Source organism: Acipenser ruthenus, chromosome 12 (genome assembly GCF_902713425.1).
Source record: "Acipenser ruthenus chromosome 12, fAciRut3.2 maternal haplotype, whole genome shotgun sequence".
NCBI classification, from domain to species: Eukaryota; Metazoa; Chordata; class Actinopteri; order Acipenseriformes; family Acipenseridae; genus Acipenser; species Acipenser ruthenus.
Genome location: NC_081200.1, coordinates 41,282,714 through 41,303,699, shown reverse-complemented (window position 1 = coordinate 41,303,699; position 20,986 = coordinate 41,282,714). Strand labels below are relative to the sequence as shown.

The 20,986-nt window shown below is 43.2% G+C and overlaps 1 protein-coding gene across 2 annotated transcripts in view; it reads left to right on the top strand.

Moving 5' to 3' along the window:
- LOC117417189 (metalloprotease TIKI2-like) overlaps positions 1 to 18,354 on the top strand; it is a 74,151-nt gene extending 55,797 nt beyond the window's left edge. For both annotated transcript variants that reach the window (XM_059035181.1, XM_059035182.1), the window contains exons 5-7: positions 6,995 to 7,085; positions 15,803 to 16,048; positions 17,843 to 18,354. In XM_059035181.1, the coding sequence (XP_058891164.1) occupies positions 6,995 to 7,085; positions 15,803 to 16,048; positions 17,843 to 18,059 (554 nt within the window). In that variant the 3' untranslated portion in view covers positions 18,060 to 18,354. The remainder of the gene's footprint in view (positions 1 to 6,994; positions 7,086 to 15,802; positions 16,049 to 17,842) is intronic.
- The last annotated feature ends 2,632 nt before the right edge of the window (positions 18,355 to 20,986 follow it).

The window sequence follows — 20,986 nt, the reverse complement described above, 5'->3', positions numbered from 1 at the left end:
TAGAGGAAGCGGTCGATTCAAAACTAAACATACATTTTGAAATGTGTTGGTGTTGTTTTGTTATCAGGTATTTATGTCAAACAATTGTATATGAAGCAATGCAGTATTAAATGCTGCCAGCAGCCATTTACAGAAACTAATGGTAGCAGAATATTATTATTATTTATTTCTTAGCAGGCGCTCTTATCCAGGGCGACTTACAATTGTTACAAGATATCACATTATACAGATATCACAATGTTTTTTTTAAATACAATTACCCATTCATACAGTTGGGTTTTTACTGGAGCAATCTAGGTAAAGTACCTTGCTCAACGGTACAGCAGCAGTGTCCCCCACCTGGGACTGAACCCACGACCCTCTGGTCAAGAGTCCAGAGCCCTAACCACTACTCCACACTGCTGCCCGTAATATTGTTATAGAGAGGTTTGCATTACAGACGGCTGCACGTTCTCCCCATTGAAACCTCTCAGTGCCTGAGGAACATGGCCCTGACCTGGTGGGGCCTGCCTTGTTTGCTTTACATGAGCGGGGCACTCAGTCATATCAAATGTTCCACAAATATTTAGAGGATAGGGGAAATGAGTTAGATGTTCTTACAGAAAGCTGCTGACCCTGGAGCTGGCCTGGGAGTCACTGGAGAGCAGTCATCTTCTAGGAGGGTTGGTCTTTTTACGAGCAGGCTGTGTGTGTTGAGTGGTTGCCCCAACGTACACACCAACCCCACACATGCATAGGATGTGAAGACAGTTCAAACAATAAAAGAAAGCTGCACTACAAAGTACTGTCACCAGGTGGCGCTGAAAGCTATAAAAAAATTATATTTGGATAAAAGGTTAGAGGGGAGAGATTAACCTTTATTTATTCATTCTGAATTCGATTTTTAGTAACACCTAAAATCCAACAAGCGTATGGTATGGGTGCATAAGTCTCAATGGAAAGCTGGAAAGCAGGTAGAGATCGCTCTCTGTAACACTGGAGTAAAAAGGAATTCACGTGTAGCTAGCCCTAATTAGTGATTAGGTTCAGACAATTTAATTATTATTATTTATTTCTTAGCAGACACCCTTATCCAGGGCGACTTACAATTGTTACAAGATATCACATTATTTTTACATACAATTACCTATTTTTACAGTTGGGTTTTTACTGGAGCAATCTAGGCAAAGTACCTTGCTCAAGGGTACAGCAGCAGTGTCCTCCACCGGGGATTGAACCCACGACCCTCCGGTCAAGAGTCCAGAGCCCTAACCACTACTCCACACTGCTGCCCAATAATTGGAGCAATCTAGGTAAAGTACCTTGCTGAAGGGTACAGCAGCAGTGTCCCTCACCAGGGATTGAACCCACAACCCTCCAGTCAAGAGTCCAGAGCCCTAACCACTACTGCACACTGCTGCCCATAATTTAATGCACCTGAAATCCGACCAAATAATTAATACATGATTTAACCAATATTTATAGTCTTTGAGACCCAATCTAAGTGTGACTTCAATCTGTTTGGAGGATTCTGAAGAAAATCTGCACTTTTTATCCAGGTTTTACTCTCCTGTCCTCCTGAACCCACACAGCTTCCTCAGAGGTTTTTCAGAGGTTTATCGCATAGTTAGCAATGAAAACTCAATAGAAATGGCCTGGTAATTATGGAAAGGAATTGGTGTTTGGCTGGGGCCGTCTGTGTGCTTGCCGCGGTGCCCTGCTGTGCGGAGCGCCGTTTTGCTATTTTACAGCCACACTAACACGGAACTACTGTTTATTTGCATCTCACAGCTTAGCAACCAGATGCCACCACCCTGCATGAACTCACTGCAGCTGACTGTCTACCTAAAAGCAAGCATGGCTGGGCAGACTGGTGGCGGTGCATCCAGTTCTTGGGAAGGGGGAGGGATTCACAACAGCTGAGCGCCCCAAGACACCATCCACAGAATAGGCAGAGAACAGAGCTGTGCACGGATCGGTTTAGCGTTGTAGAGGAATGTATTGGGCACTGCCCTCCCTCTGTCTGTCTGGGATCAGACAGCAAACCATGCTGCACATAAGAGTTGGATATGGAAAATAATCGGCGGGTAGGGTGAGATGCCAGTGGGGGCTGGTGACTCAGCAGTTAGCATGCTTGCCTCAGGTCTGGTGAGTTACGAGTGGACGCACTTCAATTAACAAAAACATGGGGCTGATGTTCTCAGGGGCTGTCTTCAATAAGGAGAGAAGTCAAGTCTCCACTGATCCTGTTCAGTGTGGGGACGTGGTCTCTTTGAAGGGGAGCTTGCATGATCATTGCGCTAACCTGTGAGAAATAGCTTGACTTTACCTGGCTAGCAAAGCGGACAGAGCATCTTTGTGATGAAGAATTCACAGTCAAAAGACTTTCCCGTAGGAGTATCTTAAATATGCTGTGGACAACGGGACACCAGGCCAAGCTTGGTGGACTGGTTGGATGTGAGGTGCTGCATCAAACAGACGAATGCAGTGCTGGCAGCAGCTGACTGTAGCTGACAGCTCCCTCTGCACTCAGCAGCAGAGTCCTGCCAGATAAGCCAGTTCCACCTCTCAGAGACCTCCAGTAACGGCAGGGATTGATGTGCCTGTCCCTCTTAATGAAGATTAACAGCCAGTATAAAGGAACACGTGGCTCTTCTGCTATCTAGCCTCTCTGGCTTTTTTCTTCCATTATCCCCAGCCCTGCCTGTTCCACCAGTCCACATGTGGCAGCTGTTTCTCTGCACACCAGGGATGGGGGTCAGCTAGCTATCACACAGCATCTCGATGAGCCCGGCTTTGGAAAGACACGGACTGAACCGAAATGGAAAATTAATCCATTCTTTTTGTTTTTACTTTTCAACGAGTATTTGAACTGCTGGGCAATACTTTCAGCTCCATCATACAGCCGGCTACATTAAAACTTTCTTAATAAACGATGAGGGCTTGATCAGCACACCTGACTTGGTAAAGAGGCTGTATCTGAGGATGAGCCAGACTCTGAGGATGTCTAGATATATATATATATATATATATATATATATATATATATATATATATATATAGATCTATGGCTTTGTCACCATTTGAGAGACGTATCCATGTCAAATGACTGCTGTCTAATATGTTTCTGCACCTATGTGTTGACTTGCTCATCAATTAACAAAAAGTAACAATAAATAAATGGTGAGTGCTTTTGCAAAGGCAAAAAATGTCAGCCTATAGATGTTTACTTGAAACGCTGTATATGACTTTTTATTTTTTTATTATTTTTAGTTTAAAGTTTAAAGACAACTCTCCCACTTCCTTCGTCTGTTGAGAGATCCTGACTTGTTGTTCCGTAGGGCTCTAATGCCATGCAGATGGGATGTCTGGTACTGTGGGAGAAGCACGGAAACAAATCCCGTGCCTCAGTAATATACAATCCTTCCTGCCTGGGTGCCTTGCTGATGGAATGCGCCTCTCAGGCAAAGCCATGTGCAAGTGGCGCCACCCTGGGTGCATGGCCAGCCAAGGTACTGCAATTGTCAAATAATTGTGACAGTTACTGTACTGGTACAGTAGCTAGTGACAACAATTGCTTTAAAACCAGTACATTAACATTGCACCGAATGTAATCTGATTTAATATTCCCTAGCTGAGTTTGTGCATTATGAATTTGCCATGCAGTTACAGGGAGGGTTGTGCTGTCTGTCTGTGTCATTTGTTTGAAAGGAAGTTTTAGTTTATGTCTGCTGGGAGCATAAACAGTTTGGTCAGCAAGCCCAGTATTCATGCCTGTGGTCACATTGCCTTCAGTTCTGAGGGTTAGTACAGAACTCAGTGCTAGTGTTGTGTTAGGTGCAAACTTTGTTGTGGAATCCTAATAGGACAAGACAGTTTGTGTCTACTGTGTGGGCAGCCTTTTATTTTCTGAGAGGTCAAGGCACCTGTTAATTTATCTCTCAATCTGTTTCTTAGTTAAAATGCTATATTTTATAGTGTAAATGTGTTACTTTTAGTTACATTCAAATACAGGTTAAAAAATGCTAGCTTTACTATTATTTACAAAGTAATTTCCTTGCATTGATATAGCTGCCAGAGCCCCATATTCTTCAGGTAGCTGCTTGTGCCAGTGTAGGACTATGGCATTTGCAGCCCTGCTGTTTCCACTGTAGCACACCATCACTGTCCTGAGGCATCGCTATTAAGCCCTGGCCTGTTGCCCTTCCAGAACGGACCCTGTCTCACTGCGTGGCTTCCAGTGGGCCATTTCATCTGGTCATGAATACAAACTATTACAGCATGGAAAAGGAAACAGCGCAGATTTTCACTAGGTTTTTTTTTTTTTAAACTGATGAAACCTGATTCCAGAAGGGCTGCAAAATGAGACGTCTGATGTCTTTTTAATTGGGCAGATTTGTCACTTGTTAAGCGGAACTGGAAATGTGCACATGTGGAGTGCATTACCCATGTTTACCACTGAGGATTAGCCAGCCCTGATGGCGCTGGGGCTGAAGGCGTGCCGTGGCAAGGCCCCCCCACTCTGAAAGGCTGCCCCGGTGCCAGGACCTGGATGGTGGCATTCGGGGTGCAGACATGGCACACTGTTGCTGTGACAAGCTCAATTAACTCTGACTGAAAGCTTCCCTGTTTAGTGGGCATTTATAACAAAATATTTAATGGAACATTTAACTTTCTCAGCAATAGAGATGTGAAACCTTAAATGCAGCAACAGAATACATTACAGATCATATACCTTACCCCAAAGTAAACTCATTTCAGTGTTAGCAGAATGACACATTGCTTTTCCTTTCTCTTTCTGTGTACTGTGTATGCTGGGATTCCATAGAAACTGGATGGGAGGGTTTTAAAACTGCCCACTGTTCTTACCAGGTATAAAAAATCTGTTATAGTGTATTCAAAAGCAGGTGCACTGAGGACCAGTGGTTTCTGTGTACTTAGCCGGCCAGCACCAAGAGGCATCTATATGCAGCTGTTCTGTACAGCTGTCCCAATCGGAAATAGGAGGTTGATTTTGTAAACTGTCAGAAACTCTCAAGTTGATTGAAGGTGTGCTCCAGACAAGGTGTGCTGTGTATATACTGTGTACGGGACATTAGGAGCTAGCCAAGCATACAGGCGCACCGCATAAATCTCATTAATAGCTGGAACTTGGAGGGATGCTGAGTGTTAGAAAGTTTATTTTGTTGGAGTTTTAATGAGCCTGCTGTCGTGGTAAGCCGTGTTTTTTTTTTATTTTAGTGTTGCAAATCCATGTGCCTTTTTATTTTTTTTATTTGAGATGTTTCCAGGAGGTCTTGGCCCCGTAGAGTAATTTTACAGCATGCCTACAGCATGCGTAAGGTTTCGCGTGCAAGTCTGTGATCGGAGTTGAGTGAAAACATTGAGAAGTTAGATTTAAGTTGTTAAAACCTTTCAAAAGTGTACAAAATGTTCTCTTGCACATAAAGCACAGCACTGATTGAACTGCAGTGTGGACAAGATGTCTGGGAGAGGGATGAGACTGGTATCCAGACACAGCCCAGAACAGACAGAGAAGTGTTTCAAATCACATTCTCTTTGAAGCTGAACAAAACCCTTTTGTGGAATCAAAGGCAACACTTGTGCGGAACAAAAGTATCATCCTGAATATATCATGTTCCACTCTGGAATCTTCAGCTTTCGGAACAACACTGACAACGGTGCAAGAAAAACAAAGACTGCAGCTGTGTGACTGCGAGAGTGTATCCATGACTGGAACTGGGCTGCAGCCCTTCCAGTGTCAATACCTGGAGGAGTCTTCTTGTTCCTACTGTCTCTCAAGGATTCGCACTCCATCCTGCAGTTTTGTGTGATGCAGTGGTGGGGATGTGGATTTTGAATGATCCTACCCTGTGGATAGATACTGTAAGTCACTTGCTTTACCCAAACACTCTCTCTCCTTCACCAGGCCAGTTTCCAGGCTGGTAATTCCTCACCTTTGTGTGTTTCCAGGGCATCTGTAAACTTTATTTTATAAATGTATTTACAAGCTGTGTGGTTCTGTGCTGCCATCCTGACCCCAGAGAAGAACACAGCCTGTGTGCCTGTAAATACTGAAATAGCATACTCCAGGCAGCAGCGTAAACAAGCCTGTTCCCACAAGCCTTTGAAAGCCTGCCAAAATCATCTGTTGTGAATGATGTTTGTGGTCTCGGGAGTAACAAAGGATGTGGTCTGTTTCAGCTGGGGCTTTCTAGATGTACCGTGTATGTGGATTCTTGAGTTCCAACAAGTGAATAATTGCATAGGTTATACAACAGGGAAGGAATCCATTTAAAGCAAATTCTAGGACTTGAGTTACTTTTGAATTACATCTTGTACTGAATCTCCACCTAGCAGCTGGGGAGTCAATAATACTGACATCCGCATAAGACACGTGCTTACCTCTGTGCTACAGATCTTGAAATTACATTCGTCTTTGAACTGCATGGTTTGCATGGGGAGCCACTATAAGAGAATGGCATCTCAGCCTATTGAATTACATGGAAATGCAAGGACTGGACGCGAACCGCAGACCATACGGTTCAAAGACACATGTCTTCCCATTCAACTGAAGAGCCAGCTCTGTGTTTGAGACAAATGTCTTTCCATTCAACTGATGAGCCAGCTCTGTGTTTGAGACAAATGTCTTTCCATTCAACTGATGAGCCAGCTCTGTGTTCGAGACAAATGTCTTTCCATTCAACTGATGAGCCAGCTCTGTGCTCCAGAGGCAAGTACAGGTCCTGTGCTGATGTCAGTATTACTAACTCATCAGCTGCTAGCAGGAGATTCATTACAATCTGTATACAGTGAAGTTCAGCCCTGGTGGAACTTTGCTCACTAAATAAATCTATATGGTAATGTTATATGGTAATGGCTGCACAACTGGAACATCCTTTCCCACAGTAAACCCAGGCTGATGCAGAGAGGTGCCAGTTGGAATGCATGAGGCTTGCTTATCTCTGCCTATCTGTTTCTGAAGAAGACTCTTTTGTGATTTGATTTGTTTCAGGTCACTTCCTGGGAAACTACACCGTGCTGGACATCCTGAGGCAGGAGGGCTATGAGGTGGAGCACACGCCTTCTGGACAGCCAGTCACAGAGTGAGTCTTTACTGCGCCTAGCCAGGGTCCATAATGCACCAACGACAGTTATCTGCTAGATTGATTGCACCCTCCCAGACAGACTTATACCTGGTTCATGAGTGACGACTTATACTAATAATAAGTCAGTGTGTCCAGTGAGAGGTATCCGGTTGAAATGCTTGTCATTGGGGGTGAGGGGGAGGGGGAGGGGGGGGGGCAGTATATAGACCTGGCTGGCGAGATGTTGTTGAAAGAGCAGCGTGAGTTTAACTGTTGGGTAATCCGAAAGCAAAGTCATATTCTTCAAGTCTAAAATAAGATCAAATAAACAGCAATCTGGAAGCGGGGGGGGGGGGGGGGGGGCAGTGAAAACAAGCAATGCAGGGAGGTTGGGCGCCCCAGACTCCTTGATCTCCATTGATGAAAAGGACTGACTTCCCACTGCGTGCTGCTGTTTGCCTGTGTTTTTATACACTTTGCAACTGCGAGAGACGAAGACACTCCACTCCGCTGTCCTGAGGGAGTGAGGGAGTGAGTGAGTGAGTGAGTGAGTGAGTGAGTGAGTGAGTGAGTGAGGAAGTGAGTGAGTGAGTGAGTGAGTGAGTGAGTGAATGAGGAAGTGAGTGAGTAAGTGAGTGAGTGAGTGAGTGAATGAGGAAGTGAGTGAGTGAGTGAGTGAGGAAGTGAGTGAGTGAGTGAGTGAGTGAGTGAGTGAGTGAGGAAGTGAGTGAGTAAGTGAGTGAGTGAATGAGGAAGTGAGAGAGTGAGTGAGTGAGGAAGCGAATGAGTGAGTGAGTGAGTGAGTGAGTGAGTGAGTGAGGAAGTGAGTGAGTGAGTGAGTGAGTGAGTGAGTGAGTGAGTGAGTGAATGAGTGAGTGAATGAATGAGGAAGTGAGTGAGTAAGTGAGTGAGTGAATGAGGAAGTGAGAGAGTGAGTGAGTGAGGAAGCGAATGAGTGAGTGAGTGAGTGAGTGAGTGAGGAAGTGAGTGAGTGAGTGAGTGAGTGAGTGAGTGAGTGAATGAATGAGGAAGTGAGTGAGTAAGTGAGTGAGTGAATGAGGAAGTGAGTGAGTAAGTGAGTGAGTGAGTGAGGAAGCGAGTGAGTGAGTGAGTGAGTGAGTGAATGAGTGAAGAAATGAGTGAGGGAGTGAGTGAGTGAGTGAGTGAGTGAGTGAGTGAGTGAATGAATGAGGAAGTGAGTGAGTAAGTGAGTGAGTGAGTGAGGAAGCGAGTGAGTGAGTGAGTGAGTGAGTGAGTGAGTGAGTGAGTGAGTGAGTGAGGAAATGAGTGAGGGAGTGAGTGAGGAAATGAGTGAGGGAGTGAGTGAGTGAGTGAGGGAGTGAGGGAGTGAGTGAGTGAGGGAGTGAGGGAATTTATAAATGCTGAGCCCTTCAGTGTATGGAAGATGCTCAGCTGGATAGAAAGCCTCTGGTTGCTGAATGCAGCCCATCTGTAAAAGTCTGTCTGAGCATACAGTATATTGTCTGTTTTCTACAAGGTAGTCTTTAAATCTGAAAAAAACACTATTCATTTTAGATGATTTTGTGATTTCCATGTAATCCTAATGACCCCATGGTTCCATTATTAGATTGAAATAACTTTCAAAAGCTAACATCCTGGCCCAGAAATAGAGGCAGAGTTTCAAAGGTAAAAGGTTCACTTCGTTTATTGCCGACCCAGTCAGCCCCCAGCTGTTCTGTCTTAAAAGTGCAGCTAGAATAATAAAGCCCCCCCCGTCACTGACCCTGTTCTGAAGACTCATGCAGGGTAAGCACTCCCAGGTGTGGATCGGTCCTGCAGCCAGGAGGAATTACAGCTTCAACAGGCACAATTATAATAGCAGAAAATAAAACAATTCATTACAGACACAACCAGTTCTGGTTTAGGGCTCTGGGATTGTAGCCTGACAGCTGTGTGATCCGGTCAGAATTGGAATATTGGAATACTGGAATTGGAATATTGGAATATTGCGCGTTTCCCAGAGAAAAGACACAAACTAACAAATATGTGTGGAAACATTCTGGCAGTTACAGCAAACACAGTTTACAAATGATAGTCCTGGTCTACGAGTCTCAGTGTCTTTGTTATACCTGCCATCACCGCAGTCTCTCATGGGGACTTTAGCAAAAGGATGCAATGAAATACAGGGACATTTTTACCAGGTTTTACTTACTTTGTGGGTGTAACCTCACCACTAAATCATTAGCACATATTTATTGAACTCTGCTGTAAAAAGTTCAAAAACAGTTCTTATTTTGTAAAACTACTTATTATATATACAGTATATACAGTATATAAATGTGACCCTTTCTACCTCTGCTATACAATACTTATCTATAATCAAGAAGCATCGTATGGTCACAATTTCAGCAAAATTAAACAGACAGCAAAGAGATTTCAAATATTTTACCAGGATTAACCTTTCGAGGTGACATCATCTGGTTTACGAAGGTGTCCTGTTTGTTTAGCTGTGCTGAAATAAATGTGCTAGCCATTCCATGCATGTGGTTCTTTGGTCCAGAAGGAGGTCCTGTGAGCTAAACCTGAACAAACAAAAAAATAAAAGTGATGAAAAAGTTGAAACATCGAAATATCTGGCTAGCGATGAAGCATTCTCCAGTCCACAGGAGGGTCTGGCAATAACTGACATCAAAGTGTGACTGCTGAGAATTGTGTAAAACCTGGGGCCCCATATGTGATGTCCCTTCAGAAGTATGCACAGCCCCCCAGAGCACTGAGTTCACTGTGCAGCCTGTCTGAACCCCAGTACTGGAGGTGAACCCCAAGACGACTGCCCTGGTAAAGGCAGAGACTGACACAGTAACAGAACAGAGCTGTGAACACAGAAAAGGAAGCCTGGGACTTACAGAACCAGAACAATTTCTTTACCTTTCCTTTCCTTTGGAATACAGCACCTGTTACACCATCTAACAACCCATATACTTTAGGAATGATGGGGTCTGTCTCTAGCAATAATCTCAACAGTGCATCGTAATACTGCTGTCCTTCAGCTCTGCATTATTAATAGTTGGTGTTTTCCCCCTCAAGCGGTAATTTATTTACCTTGCTAACGTCGCTACAGCCATGCGCAGCAACTTTCACTGCAGATCTATTCCTCTAGCGGGTTGCATCTGAGAGTTTGACCTGTCTGTATTTAAGATGACAGAGAGCGGGGAAGGGTAACTCCGAGGAGCCCTCAGCTCCCCTGCCCTCCAGACGTTTCCTGTATCGGTTTCATCCAGGCAGGGGGGCGGTTGCTGGATCCGGGCTCAGAGACATCATGCAGGGGGGTTTGGGGATGAGGCTTGAAGGGTTACGAGCTGGTTTATTTCATACTGGTATCGCGTACTCGTATGCTCAGTTGTTTTTTTTAAATAGATTTCTCCAGCAAAACACAATGGAGATTCAATATCTCACTTCAGTGTCTTCCCGATAGATGACATAGCAAAACAGCAAGCCGCTTGCGCACAACTGCAAGACCACGTACATACTTCGAACCCCAGACATGCAGAGAAAGAGAAGCCAGCACAATTGAAAGCAGGTGCACGGTTGCTATTTATTTCATGTTTTGTGTAACTTCAGCTGCAAGTATAAAGCACATACACATTGACAGAATATAGTCGCTAACTGTTTTAGGAGGGCCAGGTTTATGCTGCGAGGAGTCAACAGTGGGCCCTTGAGGGCCACACTGGCACAATACTGCATGAGGAGTCCCTAACGGGACCCTGAGGGGTATAGATCCAGAAAACAGTCGTGTCACTGGCCTTTTCGGAGGGGTCAGACTAAGGAAAGAACATAGCATGAGAATAACTCATTCGTATCACCATCAGAGACCCTTTTGATCAATACCTGCCCACTAAAAGAAGTTACTGGCATCATACAGCACCTTTTGGATACAGTTTTTGGCACAGGGGTTTGATAGCTCTCTGTCTCTATATTCAGCTCACGTGAGCACTGAATTTTTCCGACGCTGGCTTATGCAGCAGGCAAGCAGAAGATTAATGTCTCCAGCGCTGTGGTATCAGTTCCCTCCACGGAATCTATCGCTGTGCTGTACCTGCCCTGTGGATACTGGGGTCTCCAGTGCTCTAGTGCCTTCCTAATGCTAGATTCCAGTCTGTATCTGCTCTTCCAGCACTGACAGTTAAACAGTGCATTGCATTTCCTGACAGTTTCAAGGTATTACGTTCTCCTTATGCAGTGCCTGCTGTGCTCAGTAGACAGATAGCTTCTGTGCTCCCTGCTCCCAGTCCCTTATTATTTACAAGCTCAAAGAGTACTAGTGCTCTGTCTTCTGTTCTCTGGCTAGTCGGAGGTGTGGATGTATTTCACTGGCGGTCTCTTAACACATGTTCTGAAGAAACACACCAGAATATAAAAATGCAATATTTATTATTTTAAAGAGAACAGAACATTCCCCTCCTTTTCTTTTTAAATAAAAGGAGTAAGAGGAGAAAGCGGGCTCGCAGAGTGATTTATATGTGTGTATAAGGTGTCAGTGATGAAAAATTGCAGTTTAAGTGAAGGTGACATACAGAACCATGCGAGGGAGACTGAAAACCGCAATCCAGCCGAACTTTACCCCCTTTCGAATCCGTCTCTTTAGGGATATCAGTAAACCTGGAGCCAGATAATTAGAAAGGAGCGGAGTGTTTAAAGTAAAGGGCTCTGGAAAACAGCTGACCCTTCAGTCCTCTGATCCAGTTGCAGAACGTTTAGTCTCAGCCCCAGAGGCAAAGAATTGTCTTTAAGAAACTGCAGAGAGAAAGAGCAATCACCCTTCCTTTCACTACAGAAAATCTGACTTTTTTCCTTCTTTTTTTCTAAGGTGTGGGGGGTTGCAGAGTTGCCATGCGTTTATGACCCAGTTATAAAGAAATGTATTTTGGAATCTGATCAGTGCATTGGTTGTAAAACAGTTTTATATTTTTGTACTTTATTTTTATGATCTATTTTTATCAATGTATTGATAATTAAACATGACATTTGAACATAAATATAATGCTGATAGTTCAAATAAGTAAATTCATAAATATTACCACAATGATCTTTTTTCAATTTTTTTTATTAAAGTCAAGATTTTCAATCAGACTCTTGTTGCTGTAATAGTAAAGCACCTGAAGACACTTACATGTCATAATGTTTATAGACATCACTTGGCTCATTGCTGGCATTAAAATAAGCAGGAAAACTTCATTATATCACAACAGTTCAGAAAACAAATGTCCAGCACAGTTGTGAGAATCATATTTTCAGTCGCCCACTAACACTGTAGTTCGGTCTACAAATAAAGGTGTTTTGAAAATACATGTTTATCTTATTGCTGGCATTACAATAACAATACAAAATATGAAACAGTTTAGTAACAGTCCAGCAATGTAATGTGAGAGTAATCCTATTCACAGCGCTCCACAAATGAAGTTTAGTGTTTTACTGGCATTACAATAACCAGGATAACATATGAAACACTTTGATAAAAGTTGCTGCACATGTTCGCTGATGTGTATCACCCGGTTGTAATTTATATAGCACCCCTTTTTACAGTGTAGAATCTTTAATGGTATTGACTTGAGAAAATGTGTAGAATAGTATCCTACCGTCCTCATATAGATAATCAGGACATTCTTTTAGCTCTTGTCTTTTGCTGAAACATTGCTTTTTTTTTCTTCTTCGTTGGTGCAGCTGCCATGCTGAGTTTCAGCAGAGACACGTGAGTGAAGTCACATGATGAATGAAGTCAGCTTGGCTGGGTGTAGTGCAAAAAACAAAACAACACAGAACACTGGAGATGCAACGAGAAAAAGACAATTCCATTCCCAAAATGCCAATTCCGCTCCCAATGCCTAATTCCGCGATTCCGCAGTCGTGGAAAACCAGTAGCCCGGCTATATTACCTACACAGAATATCACAGCTCTAGCAGCATCTTGTTTCTGGTTAGAGTATGGTTCACTTCTGCTTCACCCTCATTTTCATTTTGATTATTGGGTTCTGTAAATGAGACAACATTCAGTCACTGGCTTCTCGGATGCATAGAGACAGAACTCCGTCCAAGATGCACTGCCAGCATACTAGGGACAGGAATCACCACAAAAAAAGTAACGATTGTGTTGGTGGGACCTCCCTGTTTTGCATGCAAAATGAACACAGTAATGTTGCAAAAACTGATTTATTTCCCCAAACCATTAGGAAGTTTTCCAGCCTTAATAGAAAAAAAAAGCAGCAACATCTTAACAGCCAAGTCTATCTAAAGCTTTCTCGGAGTGTGAGCAGGGTGTTGGAGAGGACAGAAAGGAACGCTTGGCAATCAGGCAGTAACCCAACACCTAACTCACACACACAGAGCAAAATACAAAGTAGAGCCTAACATTTTATAACACTGTCAGCTATATTTAACATAGTCACGCAGCTTGGCACCACCTGGTCAGTGCATTGCTGACTGAACTATGGATACCTCGAAGTACAGCTCAAAACAGGAAGATAAATCCAAGATGCTGTGCATTAATCATATTAACAATATATATCACAATGATAGTATATTAATCAAATTCTCAGCACATGTTTCTAATTATATGCCCTTCAGTCACTGTGTGCATTATTGTACCACGGTGTGTTTCCTATCTATGTATCTATATGCTTTTTCAAAGTTTTGACAGGGCAAAAAGATTGACACATTAAGTACATTGTAACTAGGCATAATATGATATGTAAGTACACATGTATTTACTAAGTACCTACTATGTAAATACACAGTAAATAGAAACACATAATGTTACCCAATTTGCTTACAGGCATTCTTTTGGTTTTTACATGGTTGTGGTGCTCTACAGCAGGGTTTCCCAAGCCTGGTCCTGGGGACCCCTGTGTCTGCTGATTTTCATTCCAGCTTAATCAAACCCTTAATTGAACTAATAATGTGCTTAATTAGACCTCCGACTGTTTAAAAGCTGAAAACAATTAAAAAGATCTAATTAAGTTAATGAATAGTTCAAATACGGGTTCAATTGAAAATGAAAACCAGTAGACACAGGGTTCCCCAGGGACCAGGAATAGGAAACCCTGATCTAAAGAATTGAGGCTTAAAGATATCGGGAGTTCGCACTAAAGACAGTAGTGTTGTTGGTGAGAATGCTTTTAGAATCCTACGTTTTTCATGAGGCATTGAAGTTATCAGCTGCTCCCTTAATCCGAAGCTCTTTATTTCAACGGTCTCCAACTCTGTGGCCTATTCTGTTGGTATTCCAGAAACAGACACAAATTACATCAGTTTTGTCTGGCTTGCAGGTATTTATAAGCTTTATAAAAAATACCATTGGTGGTATTTTTTAAGGAAAGTGACCATGTTTTCATATTTGAAATTGGTTAGTGGACTAACACACTCCTAGTCACCCAATCCTTTGAACTTTTTCTCCGTACTGATATGAGTCAGGGACCTGTCTTCATGACTTTTCTATTGATCATGTAGTGTCAACACTGAATTCAACTATATATATATATATATATATATATATATATATATATATATATATATATATATATATATATATATATATAATCCACAGACCACCTCCAACAGTTTCAATTCCTGTCTCACAAAGTCACGTGAACGTACTGTATGGTCCAGAAGAACTGAACAGCAGCCTAGCTGTAGTTTTGAAAAGGTTCTGGTTTTCATTCCACCAGTTCTCTGCAGGACCAGTGTTGACCACCCCTGCTCTATAGTATCAATAGATTGAATAAATCAATCCATTTCTTCTGCATTTGTGTTTTTCCCACTGTATCCCAGCATTAGACTCCAGCACCTTCAGGGTTAAATTAGTGTGCAAAGGAAAAAAAATTGGCAAAGCAACATCAACAGCCCATTCCTCTCATATCTTCAGAAGAAGTGCAAACTCCCAGAATAATTGCATGGCTGTGTGATTGTTGGCAGAGGCTGAGCGTGTGGATGTTTGAAACAATCAGCCAGTCCCGAGACCACCAGCAGCAGCGTGTTGTCATGCTTTCACACTGGGGAGGATTAAAGGAGAGGGCTGTGCGCACTTCCTGAAGCAAGCTGAAGGAATTACAGCGAAGCCTGCAGGGCCTGAACACCACTGCAATCGCACAAGATAACAACCAGCAGGGGGCAGCACAGTAAACAAGGAAACAGATAAAGATAGAGGATCTTATATTCCCAACTATAACCGATAGATTAAGGGTGTTGGGTTTATTGTTAAACGTTTGCAGCTGATATAGGAGAGCTAGGGGTGTCCAAAGATGGCTCTTCCATGCCAAGTCTTTGTTCCAACCCTGTTCTAAATTGTTTAATCGAACCAGTTAAACCTCCATTCAGACCCTGAAGTAGTTAATAATATCACTGTACCTGTTAAACCTGGAGTGGAATTACCCTCCAGGACCGGGATTGTTGGACACCCCTGACATACACAGAAACATGCATACATGTGACCCCGTGCACCCCAAAATAAGCATCTTAACCGACATGCAAAAGACTCAACTCATCTCACCAATGGGACAGAATCCGTAACGGCCGTGTATCACTCAACACTGCCTGTTGCACATGCATGTGTATGTGTGTGTGTGTGTATATATATATATATACATATATATCATGATGTTGTAGCACGCAGGTTACTTCTGATGAAGGCTGAACTGTGTAAGAACGTTGGGAGCTGTATTGTATGGTAACACTTGCATGATCGCTTCAGCTCTTTCTTCTCCTTTTCTTCCTGTGATGCAGGAAGCCCTACCCATCTGCAGGCAGCCCCTCAGAGACAGAGCTGCCCCCACTGAGGCACCCCTTGGGGACGGGCTTCCCTGATGCAACACACCCTGAAGAGGAGCCCCTGACACCCCACCTGCTGCTCCCAGACAGCCTGAGCCAGCTGGAGGAGTTCGGGAGGCAGAAGAAGCGCCCCAAAAAACAGCAGCGGCAGCAGGGCAGGCAGCGGCAGTTCAACGACCTGTGGGTGCGCATGGAGGACAGGTCAGTGCCAGCCTGTCTCTGAATGACCACACACCAGACCTGGCTCCATTATAATTACACAGCCTCTCTCTGAATGACCACACACCAGACCTGGCTCCATTATAATTACACAGCCTCTCTCTTAGTGACTACACACCAGACCTGGCTCCATTATAATTACACAGCCTCTCTCTGAATGACCACACACCAGACCTGGCTCCATTATAATTACACAGCCTCTCTCTGAATGACCATACACCAGACCTGGCTCCATTATAATTACACAGCCTCTCTCTTAGTGACTACACACCAGACCTGGATCCATTATAATTACACAGCCTCTCTCTTCATGATGTATGCATTGAACCTGGTCCGCTTGATCTGGAGCTCTCCTGGCCTCTGTTCCACCTGAACCAGTGTAACAGTAACACTTTGAAACAATTGGCTGCAAATTCATAATGAATTGTGACTGAATGCCGCAGGAATAACACCTGAATATCTCATGCGCTTCCTCTGAGTTCTGGAGTAATTAATTTTGAATTCAGCCCTGTTCATTCATGTGGAGTTAACATTACCTGTATTCATTCCATGTTCCTTTCTAACACATTCCTGCATGAATGCATGCCTTAGACATGTGACCACCACCATGATCAACAGCACTTTGAAAATATCCTCCACAGCCCAGTGTTTTGGAATATTGTTGTATTATTTGAGGGGTGACGCAAGTGTTTTCTTAATTGAAAGAATCTTCCAGAACAGATTCAGCCTGGCTTGTAATTATTTTATAATGCCACGTGTTTTTGGCATGATGGTGAGGATGGAAGTGTGCAGTAACTTTCCTCACCAGCTGAGGGGGACAGAGAGCTGCTATCTAAATTCATACCCTGTAATTTAAACAGCAATATTTTACACTCATTTTAAGTCAGGTACACTGGGACACTGTAACAATTAATAATTTATAATAATAAAAAAAAAATAAGAGAACAAGTTATGTTCACACATCATGCTGAACAGTTATCCCTTAGGGTCTCTCCCAATTTCAAGATGTGCCAGGCTTGGGTAAAAGGTCGCTACTGCAGGTTAGAACTTAGGAAGAACTTGCCTGGATCTGTGCAATGCACAGTTGCGATTTTGATGACACCATGCCAAGGAATTTTTTAGGAGGTCCTATTCCATGTAGGGAGGCAGCAGTTATGATTTGTCATTAAAAGCTTCTGCGAGTAGCTCTGTTTGTTTGTATTAAGGTATCTTCATTTACTGTGCATGTATTGAAATGAGTTTCTCTTGTCTGATGACTTTGTTGCTGCATTCTATATGAATATTGATTGTATTCAAATGTAAGGGCCGTACCCATTGAGTCATATACACATACATATTACACTAGCGGCTCTACTCAGATGTGATCTGACACAAACGACTACAGCGATCCCAGGAAAGTAATAAATAACAAGGTGGAATGTCTGTTAATACATGATGTTATTCTTCCTGCATGGTGTCTAATTGTATAATACAGCTGTATGAGTGATGCAGTAACACTGTATTGAGCTTATTTATTGCAGTTTAAAAAACGACATGCAAGGAATATGCTATGTCCCGTTTGCTTGGCTGCACAAATGCAGTTTGGTTTTTCGGTTTTTTATTTTTAAACTTTAAATTTCAGTTTTACCAAAAACCGTTTGGATGTCCAAAACAGCTGAAATAGTTGATAGAAAAACCCAGCTGATCATAACCGGCTTGCATCCTAATTCCACATGCTGTCAATGGAAATGCATCATTTTCTTTTTTTATTTATTTTTATTTTTTTACATTTTTCAGCACAATACAGCTACCAAACATCCGAACCACCAAGGGCACAGTGGAGGCCCCTTTAACATCGCAGGAGCAGCAAAAACGAACAGAAACCCACAATCTGCACCCCCCCAGATGGGACCCCACCTCACCCTCGTCCCCCGCCCCCCCTGTCATCCCCCCCCAGGTTGCTGTGGTCTGCCTGCTCGCTGTGCTCTTGCCCCAGCTGCTGCAGCCCTCCTGACCAGCAGAGAGAACCTCAACCTTGCAATGGAGAGCAACTCAAAAAGACTGAGAAACTCACTGTACTTGGCTACTCTGTCAAGCAGGGACTTTTTTGTAAAAAAAAAATGTTCATACAAGATAATGTATATTTATTCACCCTTAAAAGGAAAAGTTTATTTTGTTGTGTTTGTGTTTTGATGAAGAAAAAAGAGTGTTCTTCAGGCTGGAGGTTCTGCTTAGCTGCATAGCCTGGCTCAAAAGATACATTATTAGCAATTAGTGTTTCAATCAGTGGTTCTGTGCAAATCATTAAAAAAAACAACATTTATTTTGTATTTACCTGGTTGTTCTTCATCTCTCTCTCTCTAACCATAACATCCCAATTTCATTTATACAGCATCCTTCATATGCACGCATCCCAGAGAAATAAACAGCAAGCCAAAAGAGCTGCAAACTGAAAGACCTCGCACACTGAAGCCCTCGCACACTGAAGCCCTCGCACACTGAAGCCCTCGCACACTGAAGCCCTCGCAAACTCAAAGCCCTCACACACTGAAGCCCTCGCACACTGAAGCCCTCGCACACTGAAGCCCTCGCACACTCAAAGCCCTCACACACTGAAGCCCTCGCATACTGAAGCCCTCTCACACTGAAGCCCTCACACACTGAAGCCCTCGCACACTGAAGCCCTCGCACACTGAAGCCCTCGCAACACTCAAAGCCCTCACACACTGAAGCCCTCACACACTGAAGCCCTCGCACACTCAAAGCCCTCGCACACTGAAGCCCTCGCATACTCAAAGCCCTTGCACACTGAAGCCCTCGCACACTGAAGCCCTCGCACATTGAAGCCCTCGCACACTCAAAGCCCTCGCACACAGAAGCCCTCGCACACTCAAAGCCCTTGCACACTGAAGCCCTCACACACTGAAGCCCTCGCACATTGAAGCCCTTGCACACTCAAAGCCCTCGTACACTGAAGCCCTCACACACTGAAGCCCTTGCACACTCAAAGCCCTTGCACACTGAAGCCCTCGCACACTGAAGCCCTCTCACACTGAAGCCATCGCACACTGAAGCCCTCGCACACTCAAAGCCCTCGCACACTCAAAGCCCTCGCACACTGAAGCTCTCGCACCACTGGTTTCTAATCGATTTCTTGGAATTACCAAGAGGCCATCATTTGCCGATCTCAAAGTAGGAGCCGGAACCATGAAGGAGGAGGAGCACTGTTGTGAAATGCAATGTGCTGCTTCACAGGAAGCCAGTGTTGTGACCTTAAAACTGGGTAAATACAACAAACAGACTCAGTGTGTGGAAGCATTCGTGCTGTGACGTGCCATGTGGCCGGAAGTACCCTCACATCCCCACCAGATGACAGTGTGTCCCATAGCAAATACCAGCCCAGCAGCCCAGGAAGGAGAAATGAAAGGGACTAATCCAAAATATCCCAGATGAAAATATAAATGATTTTTGAAGACAAGAATGTGGAAATCTGGAGGACAAAATAACATCAGTGCTGTGACATCATTAACAGAAAATAATGACATAAGAAACAGCCTTAATCACCAATTCATTAAGGTGTCACAAACAAAATAAATCAAAAGCAGCAAATCCATAAATTTCAATGCATTTACCCTTTGAATAGATGTACAGCGGTTGAGCATACGATTATTAGAACAGCTCACTGTGCCCTCTAGTGGTGCAGAGAAGGATTGCATACATTTACACATGACAGAGCACGGAGTATTAAAGGTGTGTACCCGGAATGTTTGAAAATATTTGCACACTCTTTAAGTCGGTGCACAACTCAGATCATGGAGGGCCGGTGTCCCTCCTGGATTTCGTTCTAACCATACCCTAAATTAGTTAATTGGAGCAATTAAGCTTCTAATAAGGTCTTTTTTTTAGGATGCAGTTGGAATAAAAACTTGCAGGGATACCAGCCCTCCAGGACCGAGTTGTGCACCACTGCTTTAAGTTAATGGGCATCCTGTTTAATATATATATTTTTTATTTAAAAGGCTGTTTTTTTAATGGATAGTTTGCAATTGTACACATTTTTAGTGGCACTTTTTACACTCTTTTTAAGCAATATCTGATTTTGAAGCTGATGTATTACCACAGGTACTATTTTACACCTGTGAAATGCAGTCGTTTCTTAAAGCAGTGATAACCAAGCTTTTAAAAATCGATTTCATTATTTAAAAATATATATACTGCTATTCCTAATGAAAATATAAAAATATAAAAACAAAGATAAGGGGGCCAGTGATAATGTTGCTTGAGAAATGGTTAGAAAATGCATTTATCAAAGCTTTATTTCAATACATTCCCACCATTCCACAAGTTCAAACCAGCCTGTTTCTGATGTTGTCATGTTGTATTTGTTCAGTCTGAGCGCCGTGCAATTGCACATAATTCCACGTCAGTTGCAGTTTGTGCAAAATTGCTGCCAACAGTTAACCAATTTAAAGTACTCTTATGGGAATATTGTAACACCTAGTAAAAACAATCATTTGAGCAGTTAGGGGCAGCAAATGGTCAAATTGCTTCAGTGGAAGTAATTACACTTTCTTCCACTTGAATTGCTGAGTATAAGGCATGCATGCAGAGCCACAGAAACCCAGGGTACTTCTGTTTTCACATCTCTTTGAGAAGTGCACCGTGTGATTAGAGCATGCATTCCGAGTGAAGTAATGACTTGGAATGGATTCTGGTCCATGTAACTCTCCCTGCCAACGATATGGAAGGAGATGACAGCCATTTCTGTTGTGCAAAAAAAAGAAAAGGGTGGGGAGGTTCTGAAGATATAACCCCTATTAACCTGTCCTAAACAATCAAAGGCAAGGACTTCCCTAAACCTAGACTCTGATACAAAGTGTCATCACATTACAAGGATGAGAGCATTACAAGGGATTCTTGAGATACAGCTAAACACAATGT